This window comes from Haemaphysalis longicornis, unplaced genomic scaffold, assembly GCF_048455015.1.
Source record: "Haemaphysalis longicornis isolate Haplotype H1 unplaced genomic scaffold, Haemaphysalis longicornis Haplotype H1 scaffold_1, whole genome shotgun sequence".
NCBI classification, from domain to species: domain Eukaryota; kingdom Metazoa; phylum Arthropoda; class Arachnida; order Ixodida; family Ixodidae; genus Haemaphysalis; species Haemaphysalis longicornis.
In genome coordinates this window covers 336,641,897-336,667,212 of record NW_027526203.1, presented here as the reverse complement: position 1 = coordinate 336,667,212, position 25,316 = coordinate 336,641,897, and the positions used below count along the sequence as shown (strand labels likewise).

Here is a 25,316-nt window from a genome sequence, read left to right as displayed (position 1 = left end):
CAATAAGCTCATTCGGCAAGCTTGCCAAACGAGCTTATTGCGCTTAAATATAGGGCACATTCATTTTACAGCAGTACGAATTGTGCGGTGAAGAATTAAAATTACGAACACAAACACCGAAGCAGTTAGTGTGGCACTTTGCCGGCAGACACTTTCTAAAACAGCCGGCTGACACGTTGGACTTGTCCGACGCAACACTGACGAACTGATGTAAGCGGCACAGTCCTTTACATGGACATGTTCGTCGAGTCATAGCTTTAGGAAACGATTAGTATGAACCATAATAAAAATACGGCAGGTATAGAAGTCCAGCCAGAAGCAAGCCTAACGGCCATCTGTCAGATGGTAGGAGTCCTAGTCAGTGGAGCTGTAGCCGGATGGGCAGCTTCAACGTTCAAAAACCCGATCCACCACCACCCCACCCGTCTCCCCGTGTGCAGACAAGAAAGACAAGTGGCAAGTTTCTCTAAGCATGTTCCCGAAGCTAAAGGGGTGGGTGGGAGGGGCGGCCATAAGCCCCCCCCCCCCCCCTTCCCCTTTCACCCCCTCTTGAAAAAAATTTGCAAGTCCTGCTTCATGCCTATTACCTCTGCTGCCACCTCTACAACTTTGGCCTACATGTCTTGACTTGCTCTTGCCTCGTCGCTTCCCCTCTACTTGGCATCATTGGCCATTCTCGGACAAAACATTTGTGCACGCTACGTCGATTACAACCTCCTTCCTACAGTAGAAGTGCTCCCATTTTCAGGACACGGCAGATCACAACCCCAGAGCTCACTTTGCAAATTTACACAGCTGCGACACACCCCCCCAAAACACAAATCTAGCTTCTTATGAATGTCAAGTGATAGAAGTTCACACCTTAGGAATAGAGGGTGGCATGCACCCTTCCAGCACCTTTTTGAACCGCGAGAGCAAACATGTTCCACATCTTACAAGCCTAAAAATGGAGCATTGGAGGAATACTTACCAGCATTTTCAAGACTATTTCGCTGTCTTGTCTGGTCACAGCATAACTGGTTTGTTCTGCACTATGTACTGAAGGTTGAGAATAGTATCGCAGATTTCAAAGGCAGGCCGCGATAAAAAGAGAACACGAACCCCACACACAATTCCACTTCTTTCGGAAGAGTGAAATTTCACAGCTTGCTAGACATTCTCGCCAAGAAACAATAGGCCCGTCAACGAGGGATTAATGACTAAAGGGTGGCTCGCAAATGACCCCCTTCCTTCCCAATAATCCAAGTGTTTTGTGGAGCAGCCAAAGAGAGGCAGCCAGGAGGCTGATCTATGCGCAAAGGCACAGTAGTATTGCCCATTACACCTAGTCAACCCTACAGGAAGCACTGCTTGTGAAGCAGAGAGGCCATAAGTTTTGTTTTTGCCTGCAAGAGTAGAACTCTCCCTCAAGAAATCATTGGGCTATAATTTTACACAACGGCGAATGCTTCAAAAAGGGCAGCGAGGCCACAGTTTGCAGTCTTAAAGACTAGCAGAATGGTCGTGCAAGAAGCAATATGCTGCGACCCACTCACGATGAGGCCCCATCGCAAACTGCTGGCAGCCGATTCTGCTCTCAAAGTAACATTATGTACCATAAAATCGTTGCTTCTTTTATGTAAATTTTGTATTGATATTCAAATTGCTTTATCACTTGCAGAAGAAGCTATATATATATTTTAAATTCGGGCCACGATTTGTTCTCCTGGCAAGCCTACAGTCACCTTCAATTCACGGTTGCTGTTACTAGTGTCAGCTGATCCCAAGCAACTTCAGTGGGAAAATGGAGTAAAAGCAGTTGAGCTTTTTCTTTCGCTTTTTCACTAAAATTGGCCTCTCTGTCCCTTTCACACAGCAGCAAAATTTGCTTCATTTGGAAGCAGGACAAGTAAAACTACACTTACGCTAGGAAGAAAGAACAGGTGGTGATGGCCTGAAGACTTTCCTACACTGCCCAATATCGCAAGTGTAGCCTGTATGTATCTGCTGACACCATGATTGTGGGTTTGGCAAATTCATGCTACTCGTGGAACTAGAGGTACAACTATAATAGCCCAGTCATGTTTCTTCGTGGTGGCTTACATTGGCAGCTGCCAATCACACAAACAAGATTCTGTGAAGTCAGAAAAATTGCCAGAAAGTGGCTAAGGAGCCACCACTGCTTTACGTGTTTGATCATTGTTATCAGGAAGCAGCAGTCTTTTTAATGAACCAAACTCTTATTTTGTCTTCATGGCCCCTTTAAACTTTTTAACACTTAGGGCAGACCAACCATCAAAGGACACTAACCAGAGACACTGTACACAGTGGATAAACCTGCGTCGTAAATATTTATTGGTCAAAACTGTGCATGTACGCCAAATGGTTCTTACAATTTACCGTTCTCCTTGCACGAGAACAGGGCGCTTGTTTTTTGCACACAGACCAGAAAAAAAAAAAAAAAAAAAAAAGTCGAATTCTAAACACAACCACTATTTGATGCATGGCAAAATGTGTGGTGCAGATAATTTTTCTCCACCGCTCCAAAGATGAGAGCAGAGGAAGAAGAGGGTCAACAAGCGACTCCGTAAAGCGACGGCGCTAGTCAAAATTTTGCAGCCGCCGGTTTTCCTCAAGTTTCCTAAAGAGACTCCTCTATTTACAGGCAATGCGAACTCTGCAAGTCCAACAAAAGCACACTTCCTGAAACAGTGTGCGATCTCAGCGGGGTGGGAGCCATGTCTTCCGACAATGCAGTACAAAAGGATACAGGCAACTGCATCCACAGGCAGACTGAGCAGCACCGCACGTAAAGAGACTGCAGTCTGCGGTTAATGTCAATTCATTGCTACACAAAATTAGGCAGGAGAATTTCGCTCAGCAATATCTGCAGCTCTTGCTTTTATGAGAAGCAATGCTGCAGTCTTTAACCTCGCTGAAGGCCCTGCACACACGTCCCCCACACACAGTCCGCTGTTTCCCCACATGGTCGAGCCAGCACATGGCGGCAGCAGAGTTTAGCAGTCAAGCTTCACACCGTTGGGCACATCCACGCAACACCCAGGCACTGCGCTTGGCTGCACTCCACAGGCTTATACAATGAACGCGTGTGCACCTGCGCTGGCACCCAGAATGTCTGAAGCTGCGTGAAGGAGAATGTCTACGACAAATTCTGAGAACACTATTAGGACAATCCATTCAATGCACATCTTCATTTCCTGTTCTCCCCCATCATGTAATCCCCCCCCCCCCCCCCCCCCCCCCCCTCTGCAACAAAGAATGATTTGCTGGTTAAATGCTCTTTTAACACAAAACACCTCCCTAAAACACTTAACACGAAACGCCTTCTTAAAACAAAGAAAAAGAGATATTTCGCCGAAACAGCAAACAAACATGACCGTTCTGCTGCTCTAAAATCATACTTACAAGCAAAAGCTGCATAATTTGTTTAAACGTGAGATTTATTCAATGTCCAATCCAAAATACCTTGTGTTTGCCAGATAGTGCGACTATTATATAGGGTAGACCAGTATAAGGTCAGTAGACCTTGCTCTGGGCAACCGGCCTTAAGGCCATCGGCATATAACATGAAGGCTGCAGAGCACGCAACTCTAAGCACGCATCAATTGCGTGAGCATCAACGAAAAACTTTCTTCAACGCACATATACGGACTGCTTGGAGGCCGTCATGACATAGGCTACACGACAAAAAAATTTCACGCATCCGTCGATGTACAGAAGAAGCCTGCAGGCCATCATCATTGAACTCCGCTCGCCAAGGGCCACAGAATAAGCCCTTCGCTGCGAGCAAAAATCCCCTCAATTCGGCCACCAATCAGTGGCAAGAGAATCACAGAAAAAAAGACAAATATGGACATTCCCAAACTTAACATATTCACAGGAGCTCTCCAGCAGAACGCACACCATCGTCAATCCTATCACCTTATGTATAATATTGTACAGCCACAGGTCTCTCCCAAAACCCATGCACCCTTGCCACGCATCTAGCAGGGACAGGAGGCGAGGGGGCAGGAGGAAATAGCGAGGGAAAAAAGAAAAGGGAAGAGACAGTCACCGTATATACACAACCAAGTGCTCGGCGGAAAGAGGGGGCACGGGAGGAGAGGATGTGGGGCGAGGAGAGAGGGCCGGCCGCCCACACGGTCGGCCCAGGCAGTGCTGCACCCCCTGCCACGGGGTCAGGCACGCACACGCGACAGCTGGGCCAGCTTGTCACACGAAGGCATCTGGTACTCGAGCGCTCGTTCCTCCAGGCCACTGTCACGTAGGCTTTTGGCTCGCCACAGTAGGCTCTCTTCTGCAAGGCACCACAACAGACCGCTTTGCCACCTCAACACTCGCAATGCTCCCCGTGCACTTCAGAATAAACTGTGCGGCTCCTTTCTCAGTCAGTAACCCACAGCTCCTAACTATTTCAATGCACGTCTGTCGCAATATTTTTTTTACAGCTTGTTCGCGGGAAGTTCTCGGCTATCACACTATCTGTTGCAAAACAAGCGGTTCTCGCAATTGTGGACAACCCTTCGGCAACAACGAGACGCAAGTGGCCCCAGAAACGTGTGTGCAATTGATCGGAATTCGTGCAGCTGTGTGTGTGCAACTGAATAAGAGTTTTCGATTGGTACAAGGGCATCTAAAGCCAAAGTGCAATGAAACAACCTGCGTGATCAATCAACATAATACGTGCGGCTAAATTATGAACATCATCAATGAGATACTTAGTAAAAAGTTGAACAGAAGGGTGCACAGGGCCCTTACTGTAAAATATAAGAGATGAGCTTGCTAGCAATCCAGGTTCAGAAAGGCCGCCACTGAAATTAACACACTGCAACTTATAACGTTCAAACTCTATCGATCGAGAGTAGCTTAGCAATACTACTACACAGGAACTACTAAGAATAAAATGAGATATGTATAATAGGATTGAGCTCAAGTAAGAAAAGTGGGTGATAGATTTATGGTGCTCACTATTGAGCGCTATCTGTGCTACTGTGAAATTCTTCAATGCCGAAGACAAGTTGGAAGTATTGGCATCACAGGACAGGCTTCAAGTGTGACTACAGATGAGGGAGACACTTGAAGGACTGAAAAGCAGCAAAGCTCCAGGCAAGGATAGAACTACAGCCAATCATTACACCATGTCGGAGACTATGTGGTAGAAAACTCGCACAACTTCCTCAGAATTTCTCAGCACTTTAAGGGGGCAGTTGGGTCTTTGGGGCCGAAAAACGGTCAAAAAAAGCGTTTTCTCAAAAACTGAATTTTTGGCCTCCACGGCCATTTTTCTAACAGTCTGTAAATTTCCTCATCAAAAGGCATTATATTTTGTTGTTATTATATTATAATAGCATTTTAAAGTGCACTCTACAGCACAGTTAGCGCAGAATTCGATGGTGAAACGGCACTTTTCTTGCAATGCAAAGCTAGCATTTCATCCTCGGATATCTTGGCACCCAGAGCAGGTACAGCTTTAATTCTTTTTGCTTCTGATACCGAAATGTGTGGAGAATACAATATAGGAAACAAATTTTTTAAATGGAGGCTTTGGAAAATTATTATTGTGTTCAATTGGCACCACCTGCGAGCCATTTCTGGCAGAGCGCGGGAGAAGCGAAGTTCCCTGTGTTGTAAAACGACCAAAAATAGCTAAATCAAAAAAGTTCTTCCTATGTTGTATTCTTTAGTCATTTGTCTGCCTTGCCACGTGGTAATTGCCATTCTGCATGGAGGGGTTATTTTGTAACTGTGTCCCAAAATAATGGCAATTAATTATTAATTAACTCAAAATATAATCAGCTTTAAAAAAATCTAATAGGAGATTTGAAATCAGCACAAAAAACTCTATAATGCGGTGCAGTTTCATTAAAATTGGTTGGTAAATAAAAAATATAGCTCTAAGACCAGTCTGCCCCCTTAAGGCAACACAGGCATAAAAAAAATGCCAACCTAATTCTGATCCACAAAAAAGGGGATATCAAAGAGGTTAAGAGTTACAAGCCCATTAGCCTATTCCGTGTTGCATATCGTCTATTTAGCAAAGTGGTATGTATATCAAGGGGCCATGAAGACAAAATACAACATTGTTCAGTTTGAAAGAACTAGACTTTGCTAGCTCACTCGGCCGCATTCGAGCCACACAAGAAGTTTTTTAACCTAAAAAAAAAAAAACAAGAAATAGTGAAGCCCATTGGCTGGAAACACAAAAGTCCCAATAGCCTTGCGGTTTCTACCCTCCACCTTTTAACACATCACTACAGTTGGTCCCACTGGCTCAAGGTATGCAGTGTCCCCACAGAGCTTAATAGTACTTCAATTGCTTACTATTCATCTGCATCCTTACTACGAAGATTTCCTAGCGCACCTACCTCAGCATTTCTTATGGCTCTCCTCACTAGGCAAGACAATGTCACCAGCAAATCCCAGGTTGCTCAAATATTCTCCATTCATATCCCCAACTTGTCGTATTCAAGCTTCCTTCATTTCCTCTGCAGGCAGGCTGTTAACAATTTCACAGAGATGGTGTGTCACTCTTCCTGATGGGGAATTTTTCCTTTTTGTGAAATACTATCCTGCCTGTATATGCTTTGTATATGTCCTTCAAGAGTCTCATACAAGTCTCCAGTATTCCCTGGTGGTCCTTCAATACCTCTAGTGCTGAAGCGGTGGCTACAGAACGAAGTGCCTTTTCGTAGTCTACTAATGCCCCGTCAGAGAAATGCGCCGAGTGCAATAACCTTATTACCTGACCGACGATATCAATGTGATCGATTATTCAGTATTTTTTTTTAAATACAGCCTGTTCTCTTGGTTGGAAATCTGGGCTGTCGCATATGCAGCCACTACCTTTGTAAACAACTTGTACACAGCAGAGAGTAGCCTGTAGGGTCTGTAATCTTAAGCTCTTTGACATCACCCTTTTTGCAGATCAGAAATATGTCATAATTTTTCCAAGCTCGGGGACCTGGCTGAGGCATTCTGAGAATACAGTGGAATCTCGATAAACGGAAATCGGTTAAGCGGAACAACCATTTAAACGGAACAAACGCTTCACAATTGGTTGGTTTTGTATTAGGGCAATGTAAAAAACATTTCTTTAATTGGAACTCAAATTTTAGGACCACCCCCCACACGGAACTGAAAACGGACTCGAACCCGCAACTATATGGGCATGCGCAGCACAATCGCGGTAGGCATCACTGTTCCCCCCCTCTCGTCCAGGATATTTTCCGGTTTCCGTCTTCGGCGGTTTCTAACTTTCTCTGACTTTGTCTGGCTCTGTGCGGCGGTTTCTGACCTCTTGCAGTGTCGTATGCGACATTTCGTAGCGAAGCCAGCATACGATGGCAGCGCAGAAACGACCACACAATACGCTTGCGTTGTCCAGGAAGATGGAGGTAATCAATGACTTCGAGAGTGGTCGCTTCACAAAAACGGCACTTGTGACGAAGTACGCCTGAAGCACCTCTTTAAGTGCGCCGCCCCCAAGAGTAGCCTGACGAGAATAATACAAGACAAGGACAAGCTGCTTTCGAAACGTCACACTTTGGTCCTGAACAGAAAAAAACTGCGAGTGGCGGACCACAAAGATTTAGAGAAGTGCTTGGTAGTTTGGCTACGGAGAGCCTGCAGTGAGAACATCCCCATCAGTGGGCCACTCATTTGTGCGAGAGTTGAAGAATAAATCGAAGTTACCGCTGTATTTTACAGGGGGAATGAGTGAGTGGAGTACTGACAATTTTTTTTAATCCAGTAGTATGCTTTGAAAAAAAAAAAAAGTTTGCTGGTTACTTTTAAGCAATAAAGTTTGTGCCCATAATGTACCGTTCTCATTTCGCACATCGGGATCTGCTTCCGCGGAAACCAATTGCGCGCGCACCCAGCCGCTTCGGGACCAAGCGGCGTGAAGAGGATTGTACGATGCTAAATATATTCTCGCTCTAAACGAAACTCCTGATAAACAGAACATGTTTTCACGGTCCTTAGAGGTAACGAGAGTCCACTGTAGTTCTGAGGCATTCTGAGAATAGTTTCTGCAAGCTTCTCTAGGACAATGTTCCCTCCATCCTTAGAGTGATCCACAGTCATTCCATCATCTTCTGCAGCTATTCCTCCTTTCATCCCCTTAAGCACGTTTTCCTACCTCATCTTTAGTCACCATTGGGACCTTGCGAACAGCCCCGATCTCCCATAACTCTAATCAAGAAAGGAGTTGTAAAGCCTACTGTAGTTTTTTTCTCGGAAGCAGGAACTCCTCAGGTTTGCTATGTGGTCTGCCTCCACCTCCATCTCTATCCGGTAGATGTTGCTCTTGTACTCGGCCATGAAGGTGTCTTTCACATAATATGGCAGCTTCAGATTCAAGGTCTTCCGCTCATACTGGTGTTTTCTGCAAAAGTCAAAAGTTCAGGTTAAAAAAAAAAAAAAAAAAAAAAAGAGAGAGACATCAGCAGGGAGAGAAACAGCGGGGAGTACCGCAAAAGCCCGCATATAATACAAGCATACCATCCAATCTATAGCACCCCAAATTTTTACCCCGTACTATGTCCAGATCCAAACAACAATTCCAGTCAAAAACCAAGTGAAATATTTTGGCTTCATTGCAAGACAGAGATAAAGCCAAAGGAGAGGATTCTTTTGAACGCACCCGCTAGTCTTTTTTTAAGTCCTAAGCATGGACAATGTCCACCGTCGAAGTGCTAGATAGGCCAGCTCCAACAAAACAAGGATTTTCACCACAGCAAACAAGGGTGAAGATTACGTAAACCCATTGTTTTGTAGTGCTCAATTATTATACAACTTCCATCTTTTCAATCTTTTCCCCTTATTAGCTGATAAGGTTCATACTTAGGTGCAGACATGTAAACAAATATACAGTACATATACATGAAGCCTATTAAGTTTTTTTTATCTTTGGTAACGCCAATATTTAAAGTTTGGGAAGTACGACTGCATGTATTTAGTATTCTATAGAGAGTACATAGCCAAAAATTAATACCAATACATTAAAATTCGCTTTTTTCTAGTAATTGTAAGTAAAAGGTCACACAACATCTGCTTACATGTTAGCGTCACGAGTCTTGTGACGATAATGCAAGTATTGTGTTTAAAACGCAGTTCACTGCCATACAGCATGCACGGGCCCAGGTGAAAGCTACCAAGCAGCTCAGTTAAATATTCCTTTCTACTCGTTCACTAGGGGTACTGCCAAAGCCACCACACCGACTGAAACAGTTATTCCTCTCGAAATGCTGAGAACTCAAAGAATGAGACACTTAATAAAAGCGTATAAGACGCAATAAGAAATGCCGTTCCAGCAGTGCAGGCAGCTTCTTACACCAACACTGACATCCATGTACATTTGGTTATAATAACATGCAATGCTCACCCACTTAGTGCTGCATGTGAGTAGACCATTAATGGTTTAATCGCGACTGCAACGATTTCAGGCAAGGACCCAATGGCAGGGTAAACAAACTAGCACGCACATTGCGGAAACTAGCCCCTCTTGTGGGAAATACCCCAAGAGGGGCTGTCAACCAAGCACGCTTTGAAATGGACAGAGAGTGAAGGTGGGACTGACGCTGTCCTGACGAGGCTGTAAGGCGGATCCGAGACGAGGAAGCTGGACATGAGCGACATCCCCACCAGCACTATGATGGGCATCATCTGCAGCAGCACACTGTAGCTACTCTGTAAAGAGAGGAGGAGGAGGAGACGGGACTCAGCATCCCCGAGAGATGTGGCACACACTACCCGCAGCTAAATGCACTTAATATATAGCACGAGCACTCGATGCTCACCAGTCACTCACTGGCCTTTCACAGGAAAAAAAAAAAAAGAAAAGAGGCTTTACCTGCATTTTCCCATGCAGTACACTCACATACGCCTCTCAACAAATTCTGAGGAGCATAAACAATCAAAATACAAATTAAAGAAGAAAAAAAAAAGCAACAAGATAGAAAGCTGGACTTCGGTCTTATAAGGCCATATGGGTATGTTAATTAGGTGCTTTCAGCTTGGAGCGCATGAAAACATGCTTTGAAGGTACGTGAAAGACGCAAGGCAAGCTTAGCAACTTCCAAGCTTACAGTTAAATAAACCATGGCAGTGAAGGCCGCCTGTACAACTCAACAATTGAACGATCCCTGACAAAGGCAATTTCAAAGATGTTACTGATGTCTTTGCAGCAAATGCTGCAAATCGCACCATGACATTTCAACAGCTAGAAGGCTCATTCGATACAGAAACTTTGTACAAGCTTACTGCAGTGCACATTTGCAACAAGTGGAGCTCCATCCATGCAATTTTTTTTTTTTTTACCAACAATGCGGAGAGAACATTCTCATAAATCGGGAAGCATCCCGAACAATTGATTTTTTTCCTCAGCATTTCTCTGCAAAAAGGAGTACTAGTGTAAACACCCTCATAAAGTACGGGCCTAAATATAATGAAGATGAAATTTCAGGCATTAAAATGGGGAAAAGAATCATGAGCCATTCCACTCTGTGCAGGTGGATCAATTAGGTGACACAGAACTTAGGTAAAAGGTATGAGCAATTTTTTTGTCTTCAGTGTTGAAAACGGTCATCTCTAAGGTACACATATACATACACACATACACTTTTATTTTGACTCTACTGGTCTTATAACATGCACCTGTTTCAAGATTGATAATCTTTCAAAATGCATATCCAAGTGATGAGACAATAAGCTTGAAATCTAATGGTGGCGACCGTGTTTTAACAGCGCACATACTGAGATGTTCGTTTTTCAATGCCTTACTCTTCAACCCGTGAAGCCATTGGGGTTTTTGTTCTTGGAAGTAAAAAAATACTTAACCGCACAAGCTTCGTTTAAAAAATATTCATCGATGTATAATGCAAGTGAGAAAAACTTGGTCCAAACATTTCTCCGCATATGTGGCCCTCACAACATGACCATTTATTAGTACCTTTTGAGAAGCTTCGGGGCAAACCATAAATGTTGATGTAAAAGAAAAAAAAAGACGAAAGAAAGAAACAGAAGCAGAATAGAAGGAAACGAAGAAAAGAAAAAAAAAATTGACGGACGATTAGGATACTCCCTAATGCAAAATTTGTGCACAGGGCACACTGCAGTCGTCTGGGTAACGCCGCATAGCTGCTGCGTCTCACGAAGCGATCTCCACATCAGCAAACACACGCAGGCACGAGTATATTCTGGCGGTGTCTCCAGAGTATACATGCCACCCCCCCCCCCCACACGAGACATGGTCACTGCCGCAGGGGACCATGTCTCGCGCCTTCCGCCATACTTTCACACTCCACTTCCCTGCTCACTCGATCTTTGGTGGCCTCTTCGTTCTCTCGGATATCTCGTAGCGTGTCGCTGCCGGAGAGAATGTCTCGCGCTGTCCCGGCATACCGCCCTCCCCCTCTTACTTTGGCGATACTTTCCTCATCTGCTTTCCTGCTCGTTCGATCTCATTTGTATTTGGTGTCCCCTTCGTTTGCTTGTTTACAACAAGGGACAATGGCACCATGAAATCTCAGGAGTGGGCACTTAAGTGCATAATAAGTGCTGCGCGTAACATAAAGCACGACAGCTGTTGCTAGCTCTGACATCCCTATGCGAAAACACTTTCCAGCTTGCAATTTTGCCCGCCTCTGCTTGAAGCCACATGGTGTTATTGCACGAATTCGTTTTCGGATAGTTCATTACCGGATAATATTATGTACCCTATTTACGGGGGGGGGGGGGGGGGGGCAGATTTTTTGAACCCCCCCCAAATTACACTGTTGTTCCAACACATAATAGTAGCTTGTTTCTGTCCCATCTGACTATGGACGTTGCTATCACTTCGTCCAACTTTAATTGTTCGGATCTGCATATCATACAGGCGCATACTTTACACACCGAAGTTAGAGGGATTACAGGCCCATGACATTTCTAAGTCAAGCATCTGAACTCACTGCTAACGTACTATCTTTCAAAACTAATTATTTCAGAAGAAATGATCATTAGTGCGCACTCTGGCCAAAAGCTCACTTCCGCAATCCAGCTGATACCGCACAATGTTGTAAACTTGCAGCAGCCTCAGTACCTGCCTATTATCGTATAAAATTAGCAAAAATCTTCAGGATCCAAGGTGTTGCGAGTCCGTTTTCAGCTCCCAGTGAAAGCTGGGCTTCAACTGGCCAATATAACCCAGTCGGCAGTTCACAATAAAAACCTTGCTGCGAGGCTCTACATTCCTTCCTGATTGCGCTCTAGATGCGATGCAAAAAAACTTAAATGCAAACAGGTGCTGCACCCGTAATGTGCTCCTGCACCCATTTTCTTGCACAAAAAGACAAGGCCTTTACAATTCGTAGGAAAGCACAAGCCTTAGTAGGACCCCCAAATATAATACAATGACCTTTAGTAAACTGAGCACGGCAAAACTATTGGCCTCCCAATACCAGCAGCACAGACCACTCATGCAAAATAAGGACGGTGAAATCAGCAAACAAACAATACACATATAATTTGAACGAAAATTCCATCTTACATCCGCATGCACCTCTGTTGAGGCATGGCCATGATGCTGCCTTTGATGCTGAAATCGTGGGCCTCTTCGCACATGAACATTGCCTGCTGGTAGAAAGGGGAAAAATTTTTTTTTTAAGAAATGGAGGCTTTGCAGTAGACAAAACTGAGCCTTGAGAAACTATGAAGGCAAACAAGTGTTTAAAAACTGCCCTGTCAGAATGACAATCACACCAATTTTAATGCAGATTTCGAAGAATTATATGAACACTGAAGACAAAATAGAAGTTATTTATATAGATATAGGTAAAACAGATACTTAACTCTCGGGCACGGCATTTTTAATGCAAAGTAGGAAAATGGGAAGCCAGGTATACCCACCACACACCATTCCGTGCAACTTGAACCAGGAATGGCTAGCAAATAACGCTACAAATGCCAATCAATAACCCTCCACAAATTAGAAAAAGAGAGACATGTTTAAATGACAACAAACAAACAGTAACCTCGCAAAGCTGCATGCCAAATTGGTAGAGTGGTTATGCGTGCGACTTTTCTTTGTTTTTTTGCAGTGAGTGTTTTCTAAGTTTTTTCTTTTACCAGGGTATGTGAACCCAGAAGTGATGTTCACATAAAACCTCAGTAGCAAGGCAGCGCTGACATTAGCTTCCCATTTTGAACAAAAGCAGCACTTGGAACATAACTTCAAGGTAGGCCTCATTATGAACGGCGGCCATGTTGACCAAAAATAGCTTGAAGGGTATGGTAGCGAGGACAGACAAAGAACCCTAGAAGCACAGATTTAAGCAATGGCAGGCGCGTGACTTCAACGGTCTCGTTTGGTTACTCTTCTACTTGTCGGAGTGGTGCCGCTGGATGCCGTCAAGAAGTGAATAAAGGAGCTTCCCAGGTCAGACCACCAAGGGCTTAAAACTTCCTAGACGTCTCATTTTTCGCCACCCTCACTGGTTTTGCAATATGACATCACCGAGGCGAATGGTAATGCGAGCACTGGCCCTCTGGTTTTCTAGATGACGGCAGAGCTCCATTTGCTTGCATTTGTAAATTTAAAAACTGAAAAACTATTTCTTCACGGATCTTGAGATTCCTTTTGAGTCGATCTCTGCGTGATGCGAAGAACAGACAGTGTCTGGAAAGTACCTGAAAAAACAAAAGTGTTGTGGGGGGTCCTTTCAAGGAACACCGAAGTGAATTTGTCAAACTTCTGTTTTTGTTTCCATTAAATAGGCTGGCTAAAATAAACATACTTTTCAGAAAAGCATTTATCCGGCCTATAAAGCAGTATTTTAATTTACAAAGCCGGAAAGAAGAAAAAGTACCACGAGACATTTGCGGCCGCAGCAACAACTAACAGCAGTAAAGCGCATTTGAGACACGATGTGATTGGACAATGTCCAAGATTGAAATTCAAACCAGTTTCGGTTTTGTTTCTGTGAGACAATATGCTTGTCATCAGACATTATCATTGGCTGGGCATTCTCGATAACTCAGGAATCAGTGTACCGCACCTCTGCCATGTCAGCTGTAAAATGCATCAGATAGGCCTGCCAGCCACATCTCTGCCATGTCAGCTGTAAAATGCATCAGATAGGCCTGCCAGCCATACCTCGGTAAAAGTGGCCTGGCTCACTCAAACTCACTCACAAATTTATTTTGGAATCACCACTTACTCAAACTCAGACTCATTGCTCAGCAACGCATCCGCACTCACTCAAACTTACAACAAGTGCAAAACTCAGAACTCACTCTGGTTCAGAACTCAAAATGAACTCAGAACTCACTCAGGCTCAAAACTCAAAATGGACTCAGAACTCAAAATGACCTCAAAATGGACTCAGAACTCAAAATGAACTCAAAATGGACTCAAAACTCAAAATGGACTCGCAACTCAAAATGACCTCAAAATGGACTCGCAACTCAAATGAACTCAAAATGAACTCAAAACTCAAAATGAACTCAAAACTTGGCAAATAAAAGCGCAGAAAAACGCAGGACAAAGAGGAACTACACAGGACGAGCACATAGTGACTAAAAGGGCTGTTTCTGCACTTTTAGTCACTATGTCTCCATACCAACTAGCCCACTTGTCGGTGCTCCTAAGACTCAAAACTCAAAATTAACTCGGAACTCAAATGGACTCGGAACTCATTTGGGCTCAAAACTTTTGTCAAAAATGGACTCAGAAGTTTTGAGTCCATTTTGAGTACTGAGCATGGGTGAGTTTTGAGTCTGAACTCACTCCGGCTTAGATCTCAAATGGACTCAAAACTCACACGGGCTTAGGTGAACTCAGAATTCACATGGATTCAGAGTTTGGAAAATTCACGCGGGTTCATGAAACGTACGGTCGCAAACCCGTGTGCTCAAATTCTCGCATTTGGTAAGAAAGACGGGATCTTGCAACTCCAGTGCGGTCGTAAATAATTTCCGCTGCAGATTTAATGCAGCTATACTTGCAAGACTAAGAGGTCTAGCACCACTTACAAGCCAATTTAAGTTATGTATTGGATACCAAAACCCTTGATATAGGCTGCGTGTACATGACTAAGAAAATTCAGGCTCGAACGTGTGCTAGTACACAGGGGAGAAACAAAGGACATTCAGCAAGGTGATGTGTGCTCAGGTTATTTACATCGAAGCCATTTATGGTTAGTATCCCGTCTATTCATGTTCTGCATCCCCCAAAAATGCTTTGTGGCAAAGCCAACTGTTCCCACAAGTCTGCAAAGCTCGAGGCGTTCATGGGAGTGGCTTTGTTTTTGTTTGCATGCTTGCTTGACTATAAATTGTATTCACTGGTGTGGCACACATGCGGGCATGTTCTGCAAGATGACGGTACTTGTCCGTGCGAAGCACACGACGTGTGTGATGTTCCAAACTGTCCCCCACCGAGCGCAAAGTAATTCCTCGACTCCAATGTGAGTGCGATTAATAACACATCTGTTGACACCACCGGTGAGAATCGGGTTGAAACGGGGCAGACGACGCATGCCGGTGTTCTTTCTTTTATAGTGCGAGGCGCGGGCGCAGTGGCGCAAGCCGTGCCATGACAGTGCCAAAGGGGTACGAAAGGACATGGCTGTTTCTAGTGTTGCCAAGTGAAGAAATTCAGTGAACACCATCTACTTTTCAGTGAATACCATCTACAGGGGCTTGACCTGGAACAGGTGTCGCTGCTGGCGCCGGTCAACAGTGCCACACGTGCAAAAATCGCAAAAATGGACCGGATATGTCATGGTGTACACATGTGCAACACGCATGTTTCCGTGTTGTCTAAATGTGCAACAGCTTGCAACTTGTCATGATTTTAGTCATATGATACGCACATCTTGTTTTCTTCTTTTTTCCCCCCAAAAAATAAAGTCCTGGAGACGCCTGTTTAGCTTAATTGTTGACCGCATCATGAGCGTCATGGCTAGCCACAGAATGGGTTAAAATTCAAAATGATGCCTTCAGGTTGAGCAAAGTATCAAATTGAAGGTCTCAATGTGTGGATTCATGTGGGACAAATAAGAAATTACTTCCTGGTTATAATCATGACACAGTCATGGTGAGTCATAGATTGAATTAAAATTCAAAGTGATGTGCCGCTGGGGCATGTGGGGTATCAAATTGAAGGTCTTGATGAGGGAGATCCCATGGGACAAATAAAAAATGCTTCCTGGTCATAATCATGACATAGCCATGGTGAGTCCTACATTGAGTTAAAAATCAAGATTAAAGCTGGGGCACATGGGGTATCAAATTGAAAGTCCTTGACAGGAATCACGTGGAACACAAAAAAATTGCTTCCTCGTTATTCTCATGAGACAGTCATGGTGAGTCATAAAAGAAATGCCGCTAGGGTGTGTGGAGTTGATCAAATTAAAGGTCTCGATGAAGAAAATCATGTGGCGCAAATAAAAAGGGCATCCCGCTGATCAGTACTAGTTAGGAGTAGATAAACTTCACAAATTCAGTGCAGATGATAAAATGGTAGCACAAAAGGAGTTGTGGTGTCAAAGGAAAGGTTTTAAGGGTGCAAATTTAACCCAGGCAATCTAAACGGGTGTCGCCTGGACGTTTCAGTTGGCATTTGAAACAGCGGAGGGGACGGCCACCGTCCCCTCCTCCCTCCAGTGCTCACCTCTAGCATATCATTAACCGTTAACAGAAGCAGGCGAACCACCAGTGCATTGTGTGCTTTCCCACCACCCTCTCCCACCTTCTTAGAGGATCCATCAAGAGGAAAAGGCAAGATAAGCATTTTTTATCACCTCACCAGCTGATAATCAGTCACACGCCTCACCGCTAAAACATGGTAGAGAGCAAGTGCTGATTGTCATGAAAATTCAACAAAAAACTTTTTAAGATCAGACACCCCCCCCCCAACCGATCATGCAGATCGCAAATGCTGCGGCACCCGCACATAAGAATTCTGAGCCCAAAGCGACAAAACTTAACATCGAACTACCATAGCTGCCTCCTAGCGATGCAAACACTTGCGCAACATCATGCAATTGAAGCACCGCAGGTAACTGACGACATACAAACACACATGCATAATCTTTGGGGCTGCAGCCCTAGCCCAATCGTATCTCACTGGAAACGCAAAATGGACTGCTTGAAAAAAAAATCACATCACCCTAGTGCATTATACAAATTATGAACTGTATAACAACTATGATCATTAGCACACCTAGGCAAAGTTGGACCGGCTCTACTCCCTCAGCTGTATTTTTGGAATCACCTCACTTGTGCTCAAGCAGGTACATTGCTGAGAAACTCATCAATGCTCCCCTAAACTCAAATTTACAGTGACCACGAAACTCAGAGCTCAAAATGGACTCAGAACGCAAAACTCAGAACTCATTCCGGTTCAGGGTACTCAAACTCGGTCAGGCTCCAATTCACTTGGGATCACTTGGGCTCAAAACTCACAATGCCACACTAGCTTCGCGCGAGTTTGAGCCCAAATGAGTCCGAGTGAGTGGACTCATGAGTGAGTCCGCCGACCTCTGCTGCCAGCACAGCTTAGAATCGTAAGAATCACTAGCTGAGGCATACGCAGTGACTGAACGCTTTTCACGTCACCGGAAATGCTCAAATGCAAGGCACTTTACCCCCACCTTTGGAGCTTGCTGGGCTCATGCCTGAGTAGTAAGAGGCGTGTTCGCACCAGGCCAAGAGTTGGATGATTTGGCACTGTGCCCGCAAGCAGTCGGTGCTTATGTCAGCACGACGCCAACAAGAACCCGACAGCATGTCAGCGTCGGTCTCAACGCATTCTAACAACTCGCTTGTGGAGCAATGAAGGTTGCAGTGCAAAATGGGGAATTCAGCATTAAAAAATTGCCCAAAAACAAAAACAAACTTAAAAAAAAAAATGCACTATAAGGGATTCGAACTTGCGATTTGGGGGGGACTATGCATCCCCAGCAGCTTAGGTGACTACCGTATAATGCGGAATATAGGTCGAGATTTTTTACAGAAAAATTTGCCGAAAAATCACCCCTCGACCTATACAGTTGAACCTCGATATAACGAACCTCGATTTAACGAAATTCGCGATATAACGAATTTTTTCAAGTTTTCTAACAAAATTTTGCTAAATGCATGTATTTTTGTCTCGATTTTACGAAGTAATTTTGTGCGGCGCTTTCGATTTAACGAAGTCACGGCAAGAAAGGAAGAACGAAATTCCGGTCGAGGCACGTTTTATTTTGCCTCTCAGGCCCTACATTGAAAAAATTCAGTACTCAAATTGACTCTTGAAGGCTAAAATGAAAGAAAAGCGGTGAAATCTACGGTTAACAACAATTAAAAGCGAAGAACGAAGCTGCACAAACCGCTAGTGGTCATAGACGGTTTAATAGTGCAGCCACTATTTTGACGTCTCCATCGTTGCCTACGCCAGCGCCCTCTATGCTTAGGCTACCGAAGCCTACTTCAAGCTTTTTTTTTTTCTACGCGTCATTGCTCACGGTGCTGGTGCTGCTGCGCTAGGTTGTGCTCGCTGATAACCAAATTAATATTTTGTTCGTGCATCGTTAGGTGAGTCTTGTAAGCAGCATGAGCACTCCAAGAGAAAGAAAAGTGTTCCGAACAAGAGCCTGAGGAAGCTCGGTGAAACTGACAGCCACCGAAGTGTGATGGATGCCATCGATGTTCTGCGGAGGCACGCAGGTGCACACGAATGTTTAAGACATTGTTAGCGCTGTCAGCATACGAGCGTCACGTAAAGCCCGCCCTGGTCAAGAAACGCCAAGCACTGCTTACGGACTTCTTCACTACGGCTTGAACATCGAGTGCTGGTGGCAATAAATTGCTCTCTTTGAACGTGGTCATCTTCGTTTCACCAGCGTTCATTAGACAGCTGCGGTGCGGAGAAATCAGTTTCGTAAGGGCTCAGTGGGCATAAAAGTAATTGCTTAATCGAATTTGGCCGGAAGATTTTTAATGTAAGCTTTCCGCATTCCGGATCACGTAAGCGCTGCTCCACACAGTGAAGCGGTCCGCGTGTACTCCGCTCAACTCGCAATCATGGTTTTATCTCGAGTGTTGTGGTTGAATCACGCGCCCATACTGCGGAGCCCTTGTACATGAAAAGTCTTTCGAAAGTTTCATAGCAGCCTTCCACTGTTGGCCCGCCGCGCCTAAGCCTACCACTGAATGGACGAAAAGAGGCGTAACTTCGAACGAGCACCTCGGCGGGGTGAAGTTCACGGGACATGGACGCGGGTTCAATTGACTAACAGCGGCATTTAGTAGTGACCGAAATGAAAAAAGAAAAAGTGGAAACCTAGTCTGCTATCATATTTAATGAGGCGTTGCGGAAAAAGCACCGGTTTTACGATGACACATGAACTACCGTCGGCTATCCGAATTCCATTGCCCAAGTGTTGAAACTCTTAATTCACACAATTTTCGCGGCCAGTTTTAGTACAAATTTCGCTTTAATTGGAGAGGTAACTACATAGCAGTTGTTGCCTGGCGAGGGCCAAAGTGTTAAAACCCCAATAACTGGTTAAATGAACTGTAAAATCGAAACCTCGATTTTACGAAATTCTCGATTTAACGAAATTTGCGGCCCCAAGTACGACTTCGTTATATCGAGGTTTAACTGTATTGCAGTCACTGGCAGTTGTCATCTGGCGACCGGGCAGCCCATCGAGCCCATCCAAACCCCAAAGGCACCATCGCCACCACCATCAATCGGACTCGACGCCATCTTTGTTTTGTTGCTTCTCTCGCTGTCGGCGAATGTGTGCGTGCTATTTTCTTCTTGCTCAAAATGAGTTTAGGCACTTGGTGCCAGTTTACAGCAGCATTTAAAAGAAAAGCTGGGGGTTTTCCAAGGCCAATGACGTGTCCGCCTTGCGCCAGTTCAGTATCACCAAAAGAAGTGTTGCTAGTGGCGTTAGCTGAAGGGGCAGCTCTCGGTATGCAACGCTCGGAAGGCCTCATTTCATGGGCGCTGCTCTGCGCACCTGTGCTTCTGTACAAAGGGGCAAGTTTTGTCTGCTAGCGTCGTGCGATGTCTCTACGAATGGATACCCCAAGATGTTTGCTGACCGCCTGCACAGACTGGCTGTCGCTCCGGTCTGCACACGAGTGTCCCATGCTTTGCGCTCGCTTCACGATGACATGGTCTTGCGAGTGTTTAAGAAGTGCTGCATAAGCAATTCCCTGGACTGCACCGAGGACGACCTGCTGTGTGGGCGACAGCGAGCCAGAAGCAGTCGTCCGACGATACTTCAGACAGTTTAAATGAGTAATCCGAGACGAAACAAGTTATAGTCTCAATAAAACAATGGTTGGTACCTAATTATTTTTTTTTTTTGCATTTTTCGGCTACAAGGTAAGGGGGTCGACCTATATTCCGCCTCGACCTATATTCCGCATTATACGGTATTTCTTGAATAACGCTCACGTAGTAAGCGTCCCCAAAATTTTCATGAATATCTCATCTCTAGCGACTGCATTCCTTGGGCAGGTAAGCGGTCGCAAATGTGTGGTCGAACTGGTGAACGCAGTGCCAGTCCACCCAGCAAAAAGTGCTTCTCATTCCTTGGTTTTAGCCTGTATGATAAAAGTTTCGATTGACTTTAACTCCTTCCTGCCTATATTAACTTTGCTGACTCTTCTTCCAACTTTAATTGGCCTTAGATTTATTACTAGCACGCCGTTCAATGAAGCCTCGCATGTGTAGAGTTACTTGGACTTCATAGACTTTACTAAGCTTGATACAGTCTAATAACAAACTAAAGGCACGTTCTTCCAGGCACAAATTGCGTCGTGGCTTAGTTACAACTCAGCGAATGAATTGCGGCGACCCGCCGGCGGCTGGTCGACTGACTCGGTCGGAGGGTCAGCGAGCCGTGCAGTATCGCAGTCAAGCCAAGCCATCTAAGTAAGGTCATATGAAACGTCCTAGGAAATCGGCAAGGAGGATGCACAGAGGAGGACAGCACTTTCGAATCGATTTTCTAAAAAATATAAGTCGCGTTAATGCACAAAGAGTGGTCAAAACATGGCCTAGTGACTACAGACTGCAATTTACGCAAGTAATCCCACAATGTTTACAAATCATAGAAGAGTTTGGTGTTGGGGCTGTTGGTACATACTTGGAGAACGGTGAAAACCAACCTTAAAGACGCGAACACGAGAGAGAGCAGACACACACACGCTGGGACTATGCTAAAGTCAAGACAGAAGCCATCAAACTGATAACTGATCTCAACCTGGAAAAGTTAGGCAAGGAGGTGCGCAAGACAAAAAAAGACAGACTGACGGTCTTCTTTGCTGCCAAGTCTCACAAAGTTGATTGCCCGCTTCGAGCTATTGTAACAGAGAAAGGAACATGGCAACAACTGGTTGGACAGTATCTTCAACGTTGGCTGAACACGCTGGTTATTTCAGACCTTTTTTCTGTCACATCATCGGACTGTGTCGTTGACTTTCTTCGTGAAAAACAGCCAGTCGCCAATTCTGCGTTCTCTGTGAACATTGAAGAACTGTTTTATTCAGTGCCACATGCCGAATTGTTTTTAGCGGTGCGGGAGCTCATTGAAGAGAACGGCGCTGTGTCGTTCCAGAACGCCTGTGGCGTTTCTGTTGATTCGTTCCTGCAGCTTTTGTCCGTTTACCTGTCGTCAACTTTTGTTGAATTTGCAGATAAACTGTTCGTACAGAAGAACGGAATCTGTATAGGGTCGAGTGTTGCACCCGTTTTGTGCCATATTTTTCTATCGAAATTTGACAATGCTCTGAGCAGCACTTTGGTTGACGGTAGGGTTGTGAAGGTCTTTAGGTATGCTGACTTTTTGATTTTGTAAAACCTGATGAACCCTGCGGAATTAGAAGTGGTGTCACGTGATGTTCTTAGCTCTTTTAAAGCGTGTAGCAGAGCGTTAAATTTTACTAAGGAACTCGCTTCACAGGATGAAATAACGTTTTTAGACTTAAAACTAACCTTTTGTAATACTGGACACGTGTGCTGGATGTACGCCCCCTGCACTAAGAAACAGCTTTTACCTTTTGAGTCGTCTTCCCATTCCAAGTTAGTCAAGCGTGGCATAGCATCACTGTGTTTTAGCAATGCCCTTAGGAAAAGCTGTCACCATTCAATGGAACAAAGTTTTGGCGAACAAGTTCAGCGTTGAGAAAACACAAGTTTGGTTCATTCAAAAGATTGTCTCGTTAGAATCATACTGACACCACTTTTAACGTAAACTTCGCTCAAATAAGCTACATAATTAGGAAAAACGGGAATGGTCATGTGACCCACCAGCTCATTTCCCGCAACAGAACCTGTGATGTCACATGGGCTAAGCTCTGCGATTGGCGGAGGCTGGCAGAAGCAGACGCAAATTAGGTAGAGCTTACAAACTGGACGAACGAGCGATTTGCGCTTAAATTTAGGGCACATTCTTTACAAAGCAATAGGAATGATGGGGCAAACAGTGGAAGTTACGAAAGCACATGTAAACATAGAAGTACTGATGCGATCTGCTGTTCGTACTGCGCACAGCATGCTTTGGTTTAGCTGCACAGCACTATGGGGCTTGGGGTTGTCTCAGACGACACTGGCCGATTGACGCAAGCAACGGTGTCTTACGTGACCCCATTTGTCGAGCGAGCACTGTTTCAGGGAACGAATATTTTCTCCCAGAACAAAAACAAGCCAGGTTTAAATGCGGGCAAAAACAAACCAAACGCTTGCCACGGTATGGTGGCGCCATCTAGGTTACGGAACGTAAAGAAACGCGGGAACAAACCAACACCGCTTTACAGGGTGGAGACAACCTTTGAACGGTCCCGTGCCGCCGCAATTGGGCCAACGGGCTCAACGCGTTATTCTTTTTGTTTCCCACGAGACCTAGCAACGCGAAACAGACAATATGATTCAAACTTCTTCAGTAAACCGCGTTGCGGCGATAATTTTAGCGCGGTTTTGACACAATGACTTGCTTCGGCGGCGAGCGAGCAACCGAACATGGCGGCGCCAGCGTTACGTGTCTCTACCCTGTACGGCGGATGCGTGAATGAAGGTACTCTAGGCTGCAGAGCGGTCGGTTCCCGTGATGTCACTTGGGACCACGACAACGCACGATTGAGCGGGAAAATCAAAATTTTAACCTAAATTGTTTAATTTCTCAGTGAATAAAGCACCGTTTGTATCCGGACAAGCGCTGGGGGCACTATAAAACACGAACTCTTTCGAATAAAACCAACGTGCATTTTCTCTTCATGGCTCCTTTAAAAGTGGCTGGTTTCCCTGATGCTGTTTCGAAGTCGGTAGCCGAAACAAAGTTAAACAAAATGAGAAAGGAATCGGGCAGGAGGGTATAGGCACGTGCTTTTGGGGACCATAAGAAAGTGGAAGTAATTCCGTACATTCACAAGATCTCACACAATATCAAAAAAGTGGCCGCCAGACATGGAGTACACGTAGTGTTTTTGGCACCGTGTAAGCTGGCAAGCCTTTGTCCCAAAATTGAAAAGCGCAAACCAAAGGACATGTGCACAACCCGCCATGCCACAAAATTCACGAAGTGCACGGCACAAATGTTATTTACTGCATACCGCTGAAGTGCGATAAAGTGTATTGGTCAGACGGGACGATGTCTGAACATTCGTTAAAAGAACATGAAGCTTCGGTAACGTCAGGCGGAGGGGCAAATTTGCCTGCCCATTGCCGAAGTTGTGGATGCACCCCCTTCTTTGACAAAACACAAATAATTGGTAGGGGAACCACAAAGTGCGAGCGGGAGCTTATCGAAGCTTACCAAATGCGTAAGCATGGTTATGATAAGTGCGTGAGTGTCCCCTTACTAACAGTATCACATAAAAAATCTGAATATTTGAAGAAGAGCCGATTTTGAACTGCGTTATCAGCTGACCTTTTTCTTTTAGTTTTTAGGGCCCATGCCCTGACCTTGCTTTTCCTTCGGATCTTATTCATTAAACCGTTGCTAGTCCCAGCGTGTGTGTGTCTGCTCTCTCTCGTGTTCACCGTTTTACAAATCACTTCAGTGTCCCTTTAATAAACAAATGTCGGAGGTCTCATGTGCAATTTTATTTGTAAAGGTGTGCAAGGCGTGGCATTTCGAATGGCGTGAACAGCACTGACGATGAAACACTCTGGGCTATTGACAATGATGAACTTTTTGCAACTGATGGCGAGGGGCACTCTAGATAAATAAATCAGCTGAACGTTACAGTCATGAGTGCATCCAAATGGAGTTAGTAGCCCAAATAAAAAGGTACCCAAGTTTTATAGCACACAATGCTGAAGACAGAATTGAGCTCACTTGAAAAGGCATTGCCAAAGAACATGTTGAAAAGCTCCTCCGGAGATATGTCTCCTGGAAGAAGAAACAAAAAGGTGCATTAACACACATGTACAAGCATCCAAACTACAGACGGGTGAAAAAAAAAAGGCTACTGCGAGGCAAAAAACTTTTCAAAGAGGCATTGTGGACTCCTTTAATGAGAAGCCACTAAGGTGCACAAACTGACTGCTAGAAACAGCTTTTGTCAACCACAATGATTTCATACAAATGGCTTTCCACTTTCCCCTAACTAGGGCCAAAGAGCCCTGTGAGGCTTCTTCCAGCAGCAACCTGATACAAAAACTGGCTCACCATTGAAACTCCTCACACAAGTGGGCAGCCTGTTTTGGCTGCTCAGAGAGCCAGGCACAAGCCCAGGCACAGCCTTGATACCCTATGCTGGCATGCACAGCACATCCAAAACACACAGTGGTGGCATAGTGTAGACTACACATGCCATTCTAACGCTACCTATGGCTCTAAAAGGTTTAGGAGACAGAACAGTCAAGGGCACATGGCAGAACCAGCGGGCAGGATTAGAACTTGGTTGGCTGTGGTCGTAAGCTCACACTTTTAACATTGTGTTCACTGGTCAGGGGCAATCCTGAACTACTTTAAAGAGGCCATTAATCTGCCTTAGCTTAATTTTATCTGCCTGAACAACCTTTCAAAAACATCAATCCGAAATATTTTGGCAATTCATTGCTTTTTTTCTAGAGTGTACTAGGCATCTTTAAAATGCTCGTTTTGAGGCGCATCTCAAGACCAAGCGACACTGTCGGTCACCAGAGCAACTAGCAGTGACATCACGTTAGAAACATATGAGAGTTAAACGCCCTTTGTGTATATTACTTTGTGAAGCTGTAAACTATGTATCTTAAAAAAATAACACATCCCTTACTGCCATACACAGTTCTCTATCCACGCGACCGGCGGCACGACTACTTCGGCTGTTTGGCAACCATTGTAGCA

General features: G+C 44.8%; 1 protein-coding gene across 2 annotated transcripts in view; it reads right to left on the bottom strand.

The window, feature by feature from the left end:
* Positions 1–3,419: 3,419 nt before the first annotated feature.
* Positions 3,420–25,316, bottom strand: part of LOC144152670 (dnaJ homolog subfamily B member 14-like) — a 42,602-nt gene continuing 20,705 nt past the window's right edge. The window contains exons 4-8 of one of the 2 annotated variants that reach the window (XM_077684047.1): positions 24,324–24,377; positions 12,530–12,615; positions 9,581–9,690; positions 8,223–8,386; positions 3,420–4,297 (exon numbers count right to left, since the gene is read on the bottom strand). In XM_077684047.1, coding sequence (XP_077540173.1) covers positions 4,179–4,297; positions 8,223–8,386; positions 9,581–9,690; positions 12,530–12,615; positions 24,324–24,377 — 533 coding nt within the window. In that variant the 3' untranslated portion in view covers positions 3,420–4,178. The remainder of the gene's footprint in view (positions 4,298–8,222; positions 8,387–9,580; positions 9,691–12,529; positions 12,616–24,323; positions 24,378–25,316) is intronic. The other variant, XM_077684055.1, reaches the window with a different exon arrangement.